Source organism: Malaclemys terrapin, chromosome 8, assembly GCF_027887155.1.
Source record: "Malaclemys terrapin pileata isolate rMalTer1 chromosome 8, rMalTer1.hap1, whole genome shotgun sequence".
Classification (NCBI taxonomy): Eukaryota; Metazoa; Chordata; order Testudines; family Emydidae; genus Malaclemys; species Malaclemys terrapin.
In genome coordinates, this window is record NC_071512.1 from 6,668,995 (window position 1) to 6,686,970 (window position 17,976).

At 52.0% G+C, this 17,976-nt stretch overlaps 1 protein-coding gene across 3 annotated transcripts in view; it reads left to right on the plus strand.

Moving 5' to 3' along the window:
- Nucleotides 1-17,976, plus strand: part of CAMK2A (calcium/calmodulin dependent protein kinase II alpha) — an 81,733-nt gene that overhangs the window by 679 nt on the left and 63,078 nt on the right. For 2 of the 3 annotated variants that reach the window (XM_054037329.1, XM_054037330.1), the window contains exon 1: nt 5,626-5,814. The exons of the other annotated variant lie outside the window; for it this stretch is intronic. In XM_054037329.1, the coding sequence (XP_053893304.1) occupies nt 5,753-5,814 (62 nt within the window). In that variant the 5' untranslated portion in view covers nt 5,626-5,752. Of the gene's footprint in view, nt 1-5,625; nt 5,815-17,976 lie in introns of those variants that run through there. 3 annotated transcript variants of the gene reach the window in all.

A 17,976-nucleotide genomic window follows, 5' to 3' on the forward strand; every position in this document is an offset into this window, starting at 1 on the left:
ACAGGAGAAGTGACTGGGTTTGCCTTGCAACTGCTCTTCTAAAGCTCCGGCAGAAACATTTCATGGTGAGCAAGGAGCGTGAGCTGAACTCTCATCCGGCCTCCATTTTGAGAAAAGATCTTGGAAAGAGTGCCAGTGCCCGGGGACTCTTCCCAGTGTCCCAGGACATGCTGGGAGCTTGACGTCTCCTGCCGTTCTACTAGGCTCTGAGACGTTCCCTTTGAAAACCTGGGACTTGCTGGGCAGTGGAGCTGCAGCAGTGTGGTATGGTGCAGACCTGGTGGAAAACTGCCCCTGACTTCGTGTGGGCCCACTGTATTGCTAGTTCTGGCTCTTACACCAGGACTACCCCCTTGGGTCAGTTACCAGCTGGTCAGCTCTCTAGTGTAGACAAGGCCTAGAGAGGATTCAAAGGAAAACTGCTCTGAGGAAGTTGAGTGGAAATGCTGGGTTTATCATGCCAGCAAGTCTGTCCTGACCCCAGGAGTAGATTAATGGAAAGTTTCCAACTAGGTCTGTTCTGCAGTAAAGTCTCTTTCACAGAAAATGGTGAGTTTTGTTGAAATTCCTGCAGGAAACCTTTGGGTTTTTTTGTTTTACTTTAATTGAAAATCCAAAAATTCTTCAGTTGCTGAAAACCAAAACCATTCCGGGGAAAATGTTGACAGCAATGAGAATTCCTTGGTGGGTTTTTTGCTGTTGTTGTTGGTCAAATTTTTTTCATGGGGGAGGCGGCAACTCATTTTCACCAGCTTCATTGCTGACCCCTCGTAGGAAAGCAGAAGAAACCGGTGAATATATGGTATAGGCTCAGCTATGTAATCCTGTATGGGGGCGGGGAGGTCAGGAAGGACTCTTACCTGCCTGAGACAGTTGGCTGATTGATTACCCCTATTTTAGCCTGTAGAACCATGTACGAACGTGTCGCTATTGCTCCTAGCTTTATTCAGCCTCTCCTTGGGCCGGGTGTTGTCCTGTGACTCACTGCCTTCCTGAGGTCAGCGACAGCTAAACCTCAGCTGTGGTAGATGCTTTGCTCCCCTTGCCGTTACCTGCTTGCTGTGGGATGGGCTGTGCTCTTCCTCCCTGACAGCAGCGTCCTATAGTACGATGCTCTGACACACCACCCAGCAGTAAGGGAGAGCCAGATGGCACAGGGACTGTGTAGGCAAACACAGAAGCCATTATGTGCTCAGCAGTAACTCACATGCAGCCTTGGCCGTTAAACCTCATCTTATGGGACACCGGGCTCATCTCTGACTCTCTGAAAACGGTCACCGGGACACTAACGTCTAGCCTGGCAGCTTTCAGAAGGGGCTTCCGTTTGACAGCTAGAAGCTGGCCTTTCTGGCAGGCCAACCCGACTTCTGAGGGTCAGCCCAGCTTCCAGGTGTGGGGCTTCTGGGCCAGCTGCAAGGACAGCAAGCAGCGGGGGGAGCATGTGGGATACTCCCTCGATTGCTGGAGGCCAGTGCAATACCTGGAGAAACACTGCTCTCGGACATCCATGGCTGGAAACTGTTTCTGATCTTGCTCCCGTTTCCCTCTGTCCACCATGGAGCCTTTTGTGTGGTTCATCAAATCACCCTCTCTAGGGCATCATTATTTCTCCATTAGCCACGCTTTCAGTTCAGGCTGGGGGAATGCTCCTCCTCAGTCTTAGCATAGCAGAGCAGCACTTCAGCGCCCGAGTGCTCACCCAGTCACTCCAGAGGCCAGCTGGGCTGTCCGTAACCTGCTTTGCTGTTTCGGTGCCCAGTCAACTGCTCTGGAACCTCCAGGCTTCAGCCATCTTCCCTTTTAAAGGGCTGCCTCCAGAGTGAGGTTTGGGTCCTTTAACATTACTTGGTGTCAACCCAGCTGTGCTCTAGAAATACAACTGCTGCAGGGGATGTATAGGGCAACTCTTCCCGCTTACAGCTCGGTGTGGGGGACTGGACACGTTGATGCTGGCATGTTTGCTCAAGCATGTCCGCGGGTGTCCTCATGCATGAGGATCGAATTCCATAAGAGACCAGCTCCTGCATTGCAGAATCCTCCTATCGTATCACCATGGCAGGTGCTCAAACGTCAGTGTCTTGCGGCAGGCACCGATAAAGCCCTTCAGTTTAGAGTGACTGCTGATGGCAAGCAGACAATGTCTCTGTGGGGGGCTTCAATTCCATGGAGAAGTCTATAAGCAGCAAAGTACATGCTACAGCAAACTGCTCCAAGGTGAAGAAAATTGCTTCTCTCAAACCCTTGGTCCCCCAGGGGCATATGCAAAGAAGGGGCTGCTGTCACGCCCTCATCAGCACATTTTGTTCTACACCAGCACTCTCCGGAAGAGTTCGGGGAGTGGAATCTGAGTGGGCGCCCAGCGTAGCTCTGGAAGGGCTCTCAGCCTGGATTATTCAGGAGCGGAGATAAAGCGGAGGAGGGGAATGAGCTTGGGCAGGAACCATTGCGTGGCATTCTCTGGCCTTGTGTGCAGGAGGTCAGGCTAGCTGCTGTCATGGTCCCTTCTCGCTTTCCAGTCTATTGAACACCGCTCTGCATCTGCCTGGGATGGCGTTCGTACAGGTGACCAGGAATTTGGGAGAGGGAGCAGCTCCAAGGCAATGACCCAGGATATGAGGCAAATAAAGGCCTGGGGTCTCCTCTGGCGGGCCAGCAACGTGACTTTTGTTTTGTGAGACGTCTGGCGCTCCCTTCCCGCCCTGCATAGATTCCTGCCTCCTTGAGACATCCTCGGGCCAGAGAGCAGGAGCTAGGCAGCAGTGTGGGCAGACAAACCGCTCTCCGCATTATCTGCACTGCCATTTAAACAAACATCACTTGTTAGTCAGCTCGGAGATAAAAGCCTGCCAAGGACACACACGGTGGGATGTGCCTGGAGCTGCCCTTGCCCACTCTTTCTCCCCCCTCCCCCTTTGGGCGCCTCTTCTGCCTCCCCAGGCACTTGCGTTCTAGACTTTCTGCATGAGAAACGCTCCCCTCCCCGGGAGGAGAGCAGGCGCTCGCAGCTTGGCAGCGCTCTGATTTGAATCCAATTGGGGACGCGGGAGTGGGGAGCTGAAGTACAGCGTGTGAGGGAATCAAGTGGAGTGGCTTTTCTGAAGGTGGTAATAGCGCAATTAATTGAAAAGCCATTAGAGCTCTCCTTCTCCTCCCCCTCCCCTTCCTCGCTCACTCGCTTGCTGTCCTCCTCCACTTCCACCTCCTTTCCTTCTCCCTCTCTCTGCTCCTCCTTCTCCCTCGCTGGCTTCTGAAGAAGCAGCTGTGTCTTAAGATTGCTTGGTATTTTTGCATGGTTAAATCATCTTCCTTTCCCTTTTAACCCTTCCGTGTCAACCACAAGGGGAAAGTATTCCGATCTGCCTAAACTGACCCTTCCTCAGCAGGCTTTGCAAGACTCCCCGAGCCCCAGTTCAGGCCCTGATTCCCACCTTTCTTGGCGTGCATGCGACTCATTGAGGCTGCTTTTAAGTGCTCTAGCTTGGGGGCTCTCAAACTGTTTTGTGCTGGGCCCTCCTTTGAAAATATTTCAGGCTGTGACAGCCCCCTCTCACCCACCCCCCTCGTGGTGCTGGACGTAGCTTTTGCAGCATCAGTGCGGATCCCTACAGAGCTCAGTAACCAGACCATGCCACCCTTACTTCTGCGCTGCTGCTGGTGGCTGCGCTGCCTTCAGAGCTGGGCAGTAGATCTGCCCAGCTCTGAAGGCAAGGAAAAAGGATGACCAAAAGAGAGGTCACGTTCGGGGAAAACCCAGATCTATGGTAACCCTATTTCTGGTGATCGAGTGACCCCCCCCCCCAATAGGCTTGTAACCTCCTTTTGGGTCGGGACCCCCAGTTTGAGAACCGCTGCGCGTCTAGATGATAACGCTGCTGAAATTGAAAGACTGGCACAGAGGGCAGGAGGCTGAAGCACAGCCCTGGCAGAGGGGAGACCTGGGTTCTCTTCCTGTGACCGGGAGCAAGTGGCAGAACCATCTGTACCATGAGGCTGTAGGGACAGAGACCCTCCTGCAAAGTGCTGCGGGCAGTGGGGGTTGAGAGCACTCAGCACCATGTCAGAGCAGGGCCACACTATTTAATTCATGGGGTGAAGAGCAGAACTGGATCAAAAGTGGAACCATCAGGCCAAGGCCTCAAAGGCCCCCTGCCCCCCAAAAAAGTGTTTTTATTTTTCTTCCTGCTTATTTTGTTATGTTAGAGTGGTGACGACGTGTATTTTGCGGAAAAAGTGTTTGGAGGACTTTAGAACGGATGGATTTGTGACATCACAATTTACAGATCTGAGCAACTAAGCAGGGAAAAGGTGTCTAGCCAGCCAGATTAAAATTCTGTGTTTTAAAAAATACCTGTTTAACTCAAACACTTTAGAAACTCTTGGGAGAAATATGCTCTTGGTGAAAGGATCAGCACGCTGCCTTTTCAGCTAAGGGCGGAGAGAGCTCCCCTTCCAGTTCTCATCTCCTCCAAAGAGTCCTCTAGCACATCAGTGAAGAGAACACCTTACTTCTGATATTCGTAGGAATACAAACCACATCTCCCTTTGAAGCCTTCCTTATGCCTGCCCACTATGATTTATAAACTTTTTCCTTGGTAGCGGACCTTTAAGGTAAAGACAGCCCCGGCCCCACCGCATCCGAGAAATAACAGCCTCAAACTCCCAGCCACCCAAGAGGCAGGATTCAGTCAGCAGCATAAGCCAAGGCTTGCTCTGATGCTATGGAGAAGCTGCCTATTCCAGCACTGCCGTTCAGTGCTATAAAGCAACTGCTGCCCCTCTGTCCTGTCCTCTCTCCTCAGCGGCACATGCGCATACGGGCTCCATCGCACGGCTGGCGAGATGCAGTCCCTATCTCTCGTGAGATTGAAACAAACAAAAATTCCAAGGGCAAACACACCGCTCCCCGCTGCAGTGGAATCTGGGCCAGATGGCCGCCTGGGAATAAAGCTCAGTGGCTTCTTTCTACCAGGGTGGTTTGGGGAAGCTCTCCCAGGAGGAATCGTCGAGGAACTGAACCCATTTAGTTTGCATTATTTGACTCATTTATTCATTTTGAAAGGAGGTTTGGCCCTCCAAGTGCACCCACTTTGCTTGTCTTACATCCACAAATGATGTTCAGCAGCCTAATAAAGCAGGCATCTAAAAAAATTAGGTCTGGCCGAATGAGGCATCATCTCTCACTAAACCTTGGAACTATGCTGTTGCCAGGGGAACTCTGCAATACCTGTCTTTCTGGAGAATCAGATGCAGTTGCCATGGCAACATCATCCTGTCTTTCCAGGGACTGTCCTAACATGGAAACTGCAGTTTCCACGGTAACCTTTTTTGCCCCAGTTAATTCTAACCATGTTGTGTGGCTTAATTTGCTTTTAATATTTATATTTTAGACTTTTGGGACCCTCTTAGCAAGTGGCGTGCTGTTTTCCACTGGGCTGCAGTTTCCAGAGCCGCAGAGTCAGGGCGTTAGAGAGTTGCAAGTAGCAGCAGAGGAAGGTGTTTGGGAAGCAGTTGCCTGGGCAACAGAAACAGGGCGTTCCAGAGGTGGTTGCTATGGGGACCTGGATGCTGACGAAGGCTTGTGAGGCTGAGAAGACAAATTGCCCTCATCATTATCTCTGGGCTTGTCAATCAAACACATTCCCTTATTTACCTCGGAGAGGAGAGAGAACTAGGAGCAAAAAGAGACTGAGGGAACGAGAAGAGAAGCGCTTGTCCAAAACTCCACGCTGGTGAGGGAGCATCACCATCCAGGATGGCAACCATCACCTGCACCCGCTTCAGCGAGGAATATCAGCTCTTTGAAGAACTGGGCAAGTAAGTTGGAGACGGCAGGGCTCGGAATGTGGTGGTGCCGCATCAGCAGCGAGAGAGGCTTTGGCAGCGGGGGTGGAGGGAAATTAACAGACATGGGAACAGCTGGGATTCTGGAGGAAAGAAAAGGCAACGGAGTGAACCATAAAAATCAAACTCACAAGGGAGCGGGTCACGCAAACTGTCAAGAGAGTGGAAGGGGTAGGACCGCAGAGCCAGAGACCAGGGAAACAGCCCCTGACCCTCCCTGCTTTGTTCCCCCAGAATTAACGCGCTGGCACATAAAACCAGGTTCCCTTGTCCTCCGCTTTTGTAAGGAAAGGGGATAATCCTGGGAAAGGCTAAGGGTGGCTCAAGCATCCAGGGCTGGGTGTGTGAATGGCTTGCATTGTGCACACTTCGGAGGCTGCTGCCTGTAGCTCTGAGCTGCCTCTGCAAAAGGGGGCAACTGCGAAATGACCCTCGCTTAAGAAAGCAAACCCCCAAAGCGATGCTGCTAATTCTTCCTGGAAACTTGTCCAGCTGCATCAAAGGAGATGAAGGATCTGATCTGGGCAGCTGTCTGAGTTCTCGTTCCGTTGTGTGTTGCGCTAAGTTTTATTTTTTTTATTGGGAGATGCTCTGTGCTGGATTTCACAGGCTTGGCTTGCCAGCAGGAAACAACTTGCCGGTGATGACTGTCTCCCAGGAGAACTGGGGTTTAGAAATTCATGGAAGAATCCAGGACAGCAGCCACCCCCTCATCCATCTTCTGTGCTGTCCTGATTAGCTCGGAGTAGTTAGACACCTTTTCGGGGTAGCACTACTCCTAATTCCTTGGACAGGAACCTGTATGCCAAGGAGCCCAACAGAGTCAGTGGAAAGCGAGGCTGACAGTTGGGTTTCATGAGATTGTCATGTATAGGGTGGGCTGTCTGGTTTTGCATGTCTGGATATTCCTTTGCGTGCATATGTGTAGATGTCTGTCTTGCCTTGTGCATGCACACATAGGTATATATTAGTGTGCATCGGTCTAAATGTGTATGCATTGTAGGATTGATCCTGCAGGGTGCTGCGCATTCCAGTGAGGTACAGAATGTCTTCTGCTCCCATGGAAGTCCGTGGGAATTCAGAGTACTTGGCAGGATGGAGCCTTATGCGTCTATCTGGGGGTGCGACTGTCCGTTGGTGTGCATTTTGTGTGAGCGCCCTCGCGCATGGAGCCATCTAAATGTGTTTGTGTGTGTGTGTGTGTGTGTATAAGGGGGTGCATCTTTTTGAGTGTGAATTTTGTACATGTTTGTGTGCATCCATTTGAATTTGTGTGTGAATTTTGTGCACACAATTACGTCCATCTCTGGATGTATACATGTGCATATGGTTTTGTTTGGCTGTTTGAGTCTGCATGTGCATCTTGTGTACGATTGTGTGCATCTGTTTTGAATGTGAAGTTGTACCTATTTGTTCCAGTACATACATCATGGCCTGCATGCACATGTGTGTGTTGTACGGCGTTAAATGTGCGTGTGCACAGGTGGGTGTTGGGTTTGTCTGTGACTGTGCAGGCAGGTGGGGATACAAAACTGGGGGCGAGGATGGAGAAATCGAGAGAGAGGCGGTTGCTTTCTTCTGGACTGAAAGTGACTAGTATTTCCTGTGCAAAAGAGAAGGGGAGGACAGAATGGGCCAAATTGGCTGCTCGCTGAAGCTGGTGCAACTCCAGGAAAGTCCTTGTCTAGCTGCTCTGGGATGTGCATGTGTACCTAGATAGCTTGTGAGGTGCACAACACACTGTGTTTATTTTTCACCAATGTTTGGTGACTGCGTCACTCTTGGGCGATTGTGATTCAGACCGACGTGAAGCACTGAGTCGGTGACCAGGTCTGTGTGATAAATGGAGATAAAGCTGGTGGGTCAGCCCGAGAGGAGCAAGCTATTCTTTCCCCTCAGACACCTGCTCTGAACCTGTTTCTTCCAGAGGCTTCTCATCTCTTCGCTCATGCTGCTGCGTGGTGGTGGCGCGGTGAGGGGCGGGAGGGACTGCGACCGTGTGAAGTGTTCTCAGGTGCTGCTGGCGTGGCTGGAGGGGACAAGGAATGAAACTGGGTACATGGCACAGCAAGGATGATTATAAATGGTAGGGACTGGGTGCGACATAGGAAGTGTGGGGATAATAGGGGCAGGATGGGATAAAAGGTGCATACGATAGAACTCTGCATGGGCCCATGCCTTATTCACAAGCCCTAGAGTGTGTGTCCTCCACAGTCTCTCGAGTAAATAAGGCACATTTTCTAGTGTTACAGGGAGAAGGGTTTTAACATTTTGTGTTTGTGTATCACCCTCCATCCTGACGGATCCCAAAGCTCTTCACAGATTCACACAACACTGCTGCAAAGCAGCTGCCTCTGGGGAAGGGTAGGCAGCAGCCAAACATTGCACAGGCAGACACCCAGCATAGCCGTGTTTACAGGAGAGACTGTAGCCTAGGACAATATGGCAAGCCTCTCCCTTCGTGGAAAGGACAATTGGATCGTTCATATCTTTTAGTCTTGATATTCAGATGTGAACGTCCGTTGGGATCCAAGCCCAAGTCAGCTGGTTTTGTACTCTGCTGTAACGCTGGACCAGAGGCATTTTCAATGAATGCGTTTTCCCAAATCCAAAAATAAACCAATAACATTCACATGCGGCAGATAGGACCTTGGCTTTTCACGGCTCCTCCAAGTCTCTTCGCGTTGGATAGATGACAGGCTGAGCCAGCCCTGCTAGGATCTGAACCCATGGTTCTAAGGAGGCCATGTTCCTGCCAGCGCCCCAGCCTGTCCTTTCACTGAGTAGATGCGAAGGTTCCCCCTTGGTACTGCTCATGTTGAGAATTGGTCCCACTGAAGGGAGGTAGGTCAGAGGCAGGCTGGACCCTATCCTTCACTTGCCCAGTGTTCTTTGTTTGGTGTGTTGAAGAGATCTAGTTTACTCCAGAAAGGACTATAACTTGTGTGTGAACTCAAAGGGGGTGGAGGTTGGGGCGCAACTGCATCTCTGGGGTATGCTCCTAAGTGCATTGTGGGCCTCGCTGTCTTGTCAGCCCAGTAAGTCACAACGTGCAGACTAGAGCTATGGGGACTTTTCCATTGGAATGGTTTTCCGCGGGAAATTGCAGTTCCTACAAAAAAATCAAATTTTTCTGTTGGGGAAAATTAGTTTTGCCAGTTTCATTTGTCGGTTGGGAAAAGTGAAATGAAATCAGGTCAGTTTGACCCAAATCAGAATGTTGTGTTGAACTGACCCGACATGTTTCATTTTGATTCAGTTCAACAGAACATTAAACTGCACTTCCCTATAAGTGCATCATCTCCCGGGACTTGTAATTCATGCCCCCATTCTCTCCTAGGGGCTGGGCTCCCTGGAGTATTACATCTCCCATAATGCAGCATGAACTCCTCTTCGTTCCTGCTGCATGGTGCATCATGGGAGATGGAGTCTTGCCAGGGAGCCTGGCCAATAGGGGAGAATTGGAGCCTCCAGGTCCAGAACTACCACAATGGAGCAAACCAGTTTAATGTTGAACTGACCCATAATGCTTCATTTTGAGTCAGTTCAACAAAGCAACATGAATATTTCAATTTCAGGAACACCAAAAGGAAACGTTTCAACATTTCTGAATCCCAATTAATTTTTGTCCCAATTTGAGATGAAAACAAATGTTGAACTATTGGACTTTCATGTGGGATGGAAATTCTGAATTTTGCTCAGCTTCAGCGCTGACTCTGGGAGAGCTGCCTTCATCTCTTATCCTGGCTGGGAGCTCTGGGGATGTGAGCGCTGCCTCTAGAGGAAGGAGAAGGAATCTCTTAACGTGGTCGTCTGTCCCATGGTCGTGACAGACTCTCGTGGGAGTAACATCCAAAGCCAGGGTCCTCGATGTGCAGCTCCCTTCTTGTGGGGAGGGGGGCAGAATCCAGGAAGGACTCAAAGGTCTCCAAGGAGCTAAAAAGCTTGGATTTCCTGGGCCACCTCTTCAGTTTCACGTCATTGCCCTGAAGCTGCTGGTACATGAATGATGCAGAGACGACAGTGCACTCTGAGAGCTAGAGGTCTGGGGCTTGGTCTCCCACTCCCCAAGTGCAGGGAGCTGGGCGTGCTGCAGGTCCTGAGCCAGGCTGTGGGGAGACGAGTCGGAGAATGGGGGTGGCGTTCCTTTGGACTGACCAGTGAGGAGGACTGATAACAGAACACTGACGCCCTTTCCTAGCAGCCCAAGGGTAATGAGGTTGAAGGTAGCCCTCTATGCAGGGGGCCAGATCATGGTAGCTGGTTAATTTGATGGCCAAGAACAGCAGTTGTTGTTACTCCTGCTAAGGGAGGGGTAACCAAATCTAGGGTGTAAGAGGATTACTGTTGGAGTTGAGAAGGAATTCCCCCTTCTCCATGGAAAATATTACACAGTTGTCTAGGTGCATTATGGGGGTTTCCCCATCTCCCTGAGAAGTATCAGGCATCGATCATTGAGATAACAGGTGAAGGACCCTGGTTTCTATCTGGATGTCTCACCTTAAACAGCGCACTGGTGTGTCTTGGTGCTTTCATCTCTCCGCTCGGCCTTGGCTATAGAGTTCATGTCCTGAGCACATCTCCTGCCAGCCAGACGAGCCTTTGTTTGTATAGGAGGGCGCCACCCAAGGGAAAGCTGCAGCACGGTCCACGTGAGGCTCAGAGAGACTTTGTGGTCTGAGGGCTGGGCATGGCCAGAAGTAGAGAGGGGCAGGAGGTGGAAATTGGCTTGACAAAGACATTGTCTCTGGGGCATTTTCTGGTGCTGCTGGATCAGTCCATTTGAACCATCCAAAGATCTCCCAGTAGGAGGAGGAAGCATTTCCAGAGTCTGTCTTCCTCCCAGCATGGCTGAGCTCCCAGCCTCCCTCCCAGGATGAAAGACAAAACCTGGCTCCTCCTGGAAGAACCAGACTCCAGGGCGGCCTTGCCACCTTGCCTGGAGAAATGAGAACCTTGCGTTCTCCATCTGCGCGTCGCCATAGGGATCGCTAACTCTGTCTGCCCCGAGGAGGCTGGGGAAGCAAACAAGCGGCTCAGGAACAAGAGGAGCATACAGTTGAGGAGTGGGGGGGAGAGGAGGCAGTCGGCGAGGGAGGGAACTGGAGTGAGACAAATAGAAGGAATGCCTCTTTCTGGTTCCGGGCTCCTCTCAGCTCTTTGAGTCCGCCCCCATGGCAGGTGACGGGAGGGGCTGGAGGAAATTATCATGCAGCACTGTATAATCAGCGGCTTCACTCCCAGAGCTTCAGGAGAAGACGACTTTATTTAAAAAAAAAAAAGCACCCCCCCCCCACCACCCACCCTCTTCTTTCTAGAAAGGAGAGAAATCCTTTAACTGACTGGGAGGAGGAGGAGGTGCAGAAGGGAGGCAGCATTGCAGGCTGGTGCTGGCAGGGAAGGTGTGAAACACGGAGACGCAGAGTGTCCTTGTGTCAGAGTGACTGCTCATGAAGCCAGGTCCTGCAAGCTGCCAGGGCGGAGGAGGCCACGAGCTGCCTGCCGTCTGCTGGCGTAGGGATGGTCTAATGGCAATTGGCACCCCGGGCTGGCCTAAGTGTTGTGTGGGGTGCAGGGCCGTGTGTGGCCTCCTGCTTTGCTTACATTAAAGCTGACCCTACACGTTATCTGCGAGCCTCGGGTAGCAGATGCAGGGCAGAACAGAGAGGGTGTGTGTTGGTGGCCTCACAGTGGAGGGGCTCCTACAGAAAGACCCAACTCTGGCTGGAGTGAGGGGAAATGGGAGTGCATTTGTGTCAGTGACACCCTCAGGTGATGGGTTTCAGTTGCTACCTCGAATCCCAGGGCCAAGGAGATGACACCCGTCAAATACAGACAGGCTCCAGGGGGGAGATGGTGACTTTCTCCTCCTCTACCAGAGGGACTGAACCTGTCAACGTGCACAAGTTGCTACACAAGGGAAAGCCGGCCAGTTGCTGCTTGGACTGAGAGGAGAGAAGATGGAAGGTTACCAGCTACCTGGAGAGAGATTCTGGATTAAGAATAATTTTTGTTTAAGCAGAATCCCTTGTGCCAATTTCATCCTGAATCTCACACCTCTGTGAAGATGAGTTCATGAAACAGGAGCAGTTCTTGCCTCTTGAAGCTAACTTGGAACAGTTTCTCCACCCTCCCTTAGACAGGGCCCAGATCCAAACCTCACCCGGGGTTTATTTATCAGACCCAAAACCTGCCCTAATAGATTTGGCAAAGATAACTGCTCTGTCCTCCCCTTCTACCGTCACCTTGCTTACTCCCATGTCTATTCAAGACCTGTAGGGTTGGTGCCAGCACCACCAAACGTATCAAGATTGGGGCATCACAGATCAAGGAGGGCACATGGTGACCTGGGGGCCAGGGTGGTGTGCCGTGCTGGCAGTGTTCTGGGAACCAGCCCTGTTAGCAGGTGTTGAGCCTGCTGGGAGATGCCAAGTGAATCCGTCTGAGTCACTGCTGCAGGTGACTTGTTAACTCCACCCTTGATATAAGGGAGGTGGAAGTGGCTTGTTGGGGACGGAGGGGCTGGGCTGAACAGTCCTGAGGGAGGAGCCCAGCAGCAGTAGCTGCCCAGCTGTGGGAGGAAGCTTGGGCTGGGACTCATTTTGAGTTACTTTGTTAACAAAACCTAATGTCAGGAAGGGAGGAAGCACTGGCCCTTGACAGCAGGTGGGGACTGTGCTTTGGAGCCGGATGGGAGAACTGGCTGCTCACAGGTGGAGATTTCCCTCCCTATGCTGCCATCTGTCCCCATTCCTGGCTAGCCCTGGCTCTAGGAAGGGGGTTTGGCTAGGAGCGTGTGTGCAGGGCTGCGTTCCTGGTACCGTTGAACTGCTCACCGACCCTCCACCCCCAAAATCCTGTGTGAGGGAAACATCAGGGGCAAGACATCCCCTGCGTGTGGGCAGCTGCGGCGAGGGGAGTAGCTGGGAGTGATATGTGGGGAACGGATGGGTGTGAGCCCTGTTTGTGGGGGGTTGGGGGGGACTGAGAGTGACTGTCCCCCAGTTGTGGGAGCTGGGCAGGGAGGGACATTCTGTATTTGTGGGGAGCAGGGGGCGCTGGCCCCTGGCTGTGGGAACTGGAGTGTGTCCAGGCAGTACAGCACACTATAAGTTGGCAGGGAGTGGGGGTGGGGACACCCCGGGTCCGTGGGAGCTGGGGAAGGCAGTTCATATGGAATCGCATTGTCAGAGGGGCTGCCCTGTGGGGGTCAGGCCAAGGGACCTGAGCATTGCTTCCCTGGGAGCTATTTGCTGCAACCAGCCTGTCTCTCAAGCAGCCAACAAGTGGCAGGCGAGACGCTCTCCAAGCACAGCACCACATTCTGCCACGCCTGGAGTTGTGCCCCGTCCTGTGGCAACAGGTGCTTGTTCTGCTTCAGGCCTCGGACTGATGCCTAGACTCTGCTGAGTTTGCTGCCCAGAGAGCAGCCAGCATTGGCCCTGGCTTGGTTCATTGTCCTGTGTTTAAAGGTTGTGTGTGTGTGATTAGCAGGAGCCCGGAAGGCAGTGGGGCTGGGCTGGTAAATACAAGGAGGGGAAGCACTGAAAAGTAAATACATGCTTCCTCTCTAGCTGCGCACATGTTTCAATGCATGTACGGATCCATGCACCCACTCACCCACCCACACGCAGACTGAAATATTGCCACTCTCAATCCCCCTGCAGCACGCAGCCGGTGAATGCTCCCTGCAGCATGCACACAGAGGCCGTCTGTATATTTCCTCCAGCACAAGCACATTGCAAACCTCCCCTGCAGCCTTTGCACAAAGGACCCTCTGAATACCTGACAACGCATGCTGTCCTTAAGAACACTCCATGCAGCCTGTGCGCACACAGGCCCTCTGAACGCCTCCCAGCGCGCCGTCCTGAAACTAACAAATCTCCCCATTGTTAACGAGCACCGGCACCCTGTACAGCTGAGCTGCTGCTGACCATGGGTCTTGGGTTCAGCAGTTGGGTGCTGTCTACGCTTACAGTGCCAGCAATGGGTAACCTCCCTGCTGCAGCCAAGACTTGTGAAAATATCATGCAACATACCCGCCGATTCCCTCTGAGCAACTGCATGCTGACGGCATGAGTGCCTTGTGCAGCGTGCCTGCAGAGCCAACCTGGATATTGCCCATAATGCGTCCTTTCGACACACACACGTGTGCAAACACACGCACACACTCTGTAAAGCACCCATCCAAATGAAACACACACACACACCTGCTCCCTGTGCCATACACACAGGCACTGTTAGTCTAGACAAATGTTGACCTACACGTAGCCACACCTTTGTGCGAGGCTGTCCCACACGGCTCCATCCACAGCTGCGGCACTCGCTGCTTTTCTAACGGTTTCTGCAAAGCTCTGTCAATGTACCTCAGTGCTGACCGGCAACAGCCCCAGCTGATAGTCCAGTCCAGCTCTCCTAGTGCACCTGCACCACCCCCTGCTCGTCCAGTGTATTCCAAGGTTCTGAATTGACCGTATCCACACAAGAAAGGGACTTGGGCATCACTGCAGACAGCTCCGTGGGGACAATTTCTCGGTATGCAACTATGGTCAAAAAGCCAGCAAGACATTAGGCTGCATAACGGATGGGACGGAGAGTAATCCGAAGAATATTATAATGCCCTTATAGAAAACAATGGTATGGCCTCTTTTGGGATGCAGTCCTGGTGACACCATCTCAAAAAGGATATTGCATAACTAAGGGGTTTTGGAGAAGGGAGACAAGAATGATCAAGGCAGAGAAAAGTCTCCGAGAAGGAGAGATTGAAAAGATTGGGATTGTTTACCTTACAAAGGAGATGAATAAAAGGGGATGTGATAAAAGTATATCTAATAACGAATGGTCCAGTGATGGTAGATCAGAAACTTCTGTTCTCCCTGACTCATAACACAAGAATAAGGGGCCATTCAATGAAATTAAAAGATGAGAAATTCAAAACTAATCAAAGGAAATATTTTTCACAAAATGTATAGGTAGACTGTGGAACCCATTGCCAGGATTCTTAAGTTGTCTCCTGAGGCATCTCTACTGGTATCTCTACCTCAGGTCTGATCCAGTTTAGCAATTCTTCCCTTCCTACACTCAGTCCCAGATTCTCCTAAGCAGAGAGACCCTCTGTAACGTGGCAGTTTTGTGACATTGATAAAGATTCGCTAAGGACTCAGCGGAGCCCTGCAGACTCATTTCACTTATTACTTAAGCCAAATTGAAACTCACTGTTCTTGTGATGAAAGGCCAGTGCTGTGTTCCTCCTGCTGCCCTCCCTGGCCTCTTCTTAATTCAGCACAAGACAAGGAAGAGCTGAACAATCAAGTGTGTTAAAACTTGTGTTGGAGGAATGTTCCAGACGGATACATTTCCAGCTTCCTGCATTGTGGTCTTTTGAGGTTTCCTGACACGTCCTCTTTCTGGATTGTTTATTTGAATTGAAATGAATTAATTCCTTTATTTATTTAGACAGTGAAAAGTTACAGGATTTATAGCAATCCAGTCCACGATGTATCGGCAGCTTCCTGCTCCCAGGGTATAGAAAAGGGCCAGGTATCAGAGTGTGAACTCCGTCTCCCATAGATCTCAGAGCATGGGCTTTCCGTCCATCCTTAAATATCAGGGCATGATCTCAATGCCCTTAGCAAGAACTGAAATCAGCGGGAGTTGAGGGCACTCTCACTAGCGCCAACCCCAATTAGTTGGGCCAAAAATCATTGGACCTCAACAAGCAAGAGATTGAAAGAAAAAAAAAAAAAAAACCCAAGCAATCTTGGGCCTTTGCCTTCTGGTGTCTGAGCCTTTATGTCGCACTCAGGCCATGTTTTCCAGTTTTTCTCCACACCCACAAGGGCTAGACACTTCCTTATTGTTTTCAAATGAAAGCTGAGATTTCCAAGAATGAGCCCAAATCCAGACAGCGGGGCTGAGATGGTTGGCCCCCCCAAATATATGATTCCCAATAAAATCACGAGCGGCGGCAGCAGTGGATGGCACCCTTAGCCCTATTTGCATGGCATTAGCATCCCTAGTCCAAAGGAGCCCCATTGGGTTGGGTGCTGGGCAAACACCTAGGAAGAGACAACCCCCGCCCCAAAGCGCTCTCAGTCTAAATTAAGGTAAGACGTGTTCCGCAGGTGTAATTAACCAAAGAGCAGCCGTGGAGGAGGGAGGATGTGGGTGACAGTGACAGATGGACGGTTATGTAGACTCTGACTCGCTATGGAGATTTTACCAGGCATCGGAGCACTGATTTCCTTCCATCCAGGTACCAGAGCGTGGGATTCTGATGTGGAGACAGGCTCAGCGAACGGTGCCCAAATCCCCCACTTCCAGGAAGGCAGGCTGAGCGAACGGTGCCCAAATCCCCCACTTCCAGGAAGGCAGGCTGAGCGAACGGTGCCTAAATCCCCCACTTCCAGGAAGGCAGGCATGATGAATGTAAGGGGACTGTTGTCTCCTTACTAACATTGAGTGGGGGGCGTTTTCGTTGGCTAGCTCCCAGTACTAAAAGAAAGGGAAAAGGGCAATGAGAAATCAGGACCCTGAGACTGGAACAATGGGGAGAGGCCAATGCTCCAGGTCAGCCTGATTGACAGGGCGGGCAGGTTAATCAAGGAGTCAGGAGGCCAGGGTGGGTCCCGTCCTCCCTCCGTGTGAGATGGAATTGCCTAAGGAGAGAGCAGGGGCCCAAGCTGAGCTGGGGAGCAGAGTTGTGCCAGATCCAGAGGGGCCAGAAAAGCAGCCCTGTGCTGGGAGCGGAGCTGCAGCCCCAAAGCCAGAGACACGGCCCAGGGAGAGCAGATCCTGTGCTGGGAGCGGAGCTGCAGCCCCAAAGCCCAGGGCACAGCCCAGAGAGAGCAGAGCTGTCCTGGGGGCAGAGCTGTAGCAACCAGAGCCAGAGAGGCCAGAGAAGCAGCCCAGGGAGCTGAAGGCAGAGCAGCAGCCGTGCTGAGGCCGAGTGGAGCTGGGGCTGGAGCCGTCCGGAGCTGGGTGCGGTGAGCAGCTGGAGAGAGTGAGGGGGACCCTGGGCAGTGGCCCAGCACAGGGAGACGCCTCAGCCAAGAGGCTCTGCCGGCCAGACTTGGAGGGGGATCGTAACCCCGACAGGGCGGGGGCGATGCTGGGAAAAAGGGTCCTGCCACCTAGAGCCTGAGAGCGTGTGGCCACCGCCAGAGCAAGTGTCCAACCCGCAGCGTCTCTGCAGCACGGCCAGGGCCTGAGAAGGAGCCTGGGACCTACAAGGAACAGACTGTGACCTGCCCTGACGTTCCAGAGACACTGGTTGTGATGTTCCCGGCCACAGAGTGGGGTGACGTGTTTCCTTTAACCTTTCCCATTTTTCCTTATTCCTTTTTAAACTAATTGCTGATTAAATAACTTGTATTTGCTTTAAATTGTATGAACTGATCAGTGGGCCAGGGAGGTGCCCAGTGCAGACAGAGTACCCCGGAGTGGGGACACCCTAGCCCCCATCCTGGGTGATCACAGCAAGGTTGGGGGTCGAGCCCCTCAGGAATCCTGGGCCCAGCCTTGTCAGGGTTACGAGGACTCTGCCAGACAGGAGAGTGGAAGGGGAGTCCTCAAGGGCAGGGAGGCCTCTGGGTAAAGGAAGTGGGAGCGAGGACTCAGATCCTTCCACTATCCCACTTCACCGGCGTAGTGCAGAAGCCAGGAAGGTTCCCCACAATAGCAGGACCATTCCCCTGCTTACATGAAGACAAATGCACACAGGGAGCCTCAAGGGCCCAGAATGGATGGGTGGCCCCTCAGTGGAGAAACAGGAATGAAATGCAACATTTACTCCTCTCTCCCCCCACATTCCAGCTAAACCCCTTGCCCTCCAGGCTCCAGGGATATGAATAGTTCAGATCTTACAGAGGCCAAGAATAAATCTCAGGCTCCCACCGGACAGAGCGGCAGGGAAAGTTCCCGTTTGGCTTTCTCGTCTTTCAAACCCCTCCAGAAGAGTCTCCTGTGGCTAGCCCCGCTGGCTGCAGCCACGTGACGCTGAACAGTGCTTTCCAGCAGCGGTTTCGGGCGCGTGGGTTGGCTTCTCCATTGGGATTTCAATAAGTTCTTTACTGCAGCTTCTTGCACCCCATTGCTTCCCCATTTCACTAAAGATTCATATTCAAACCCAAATTG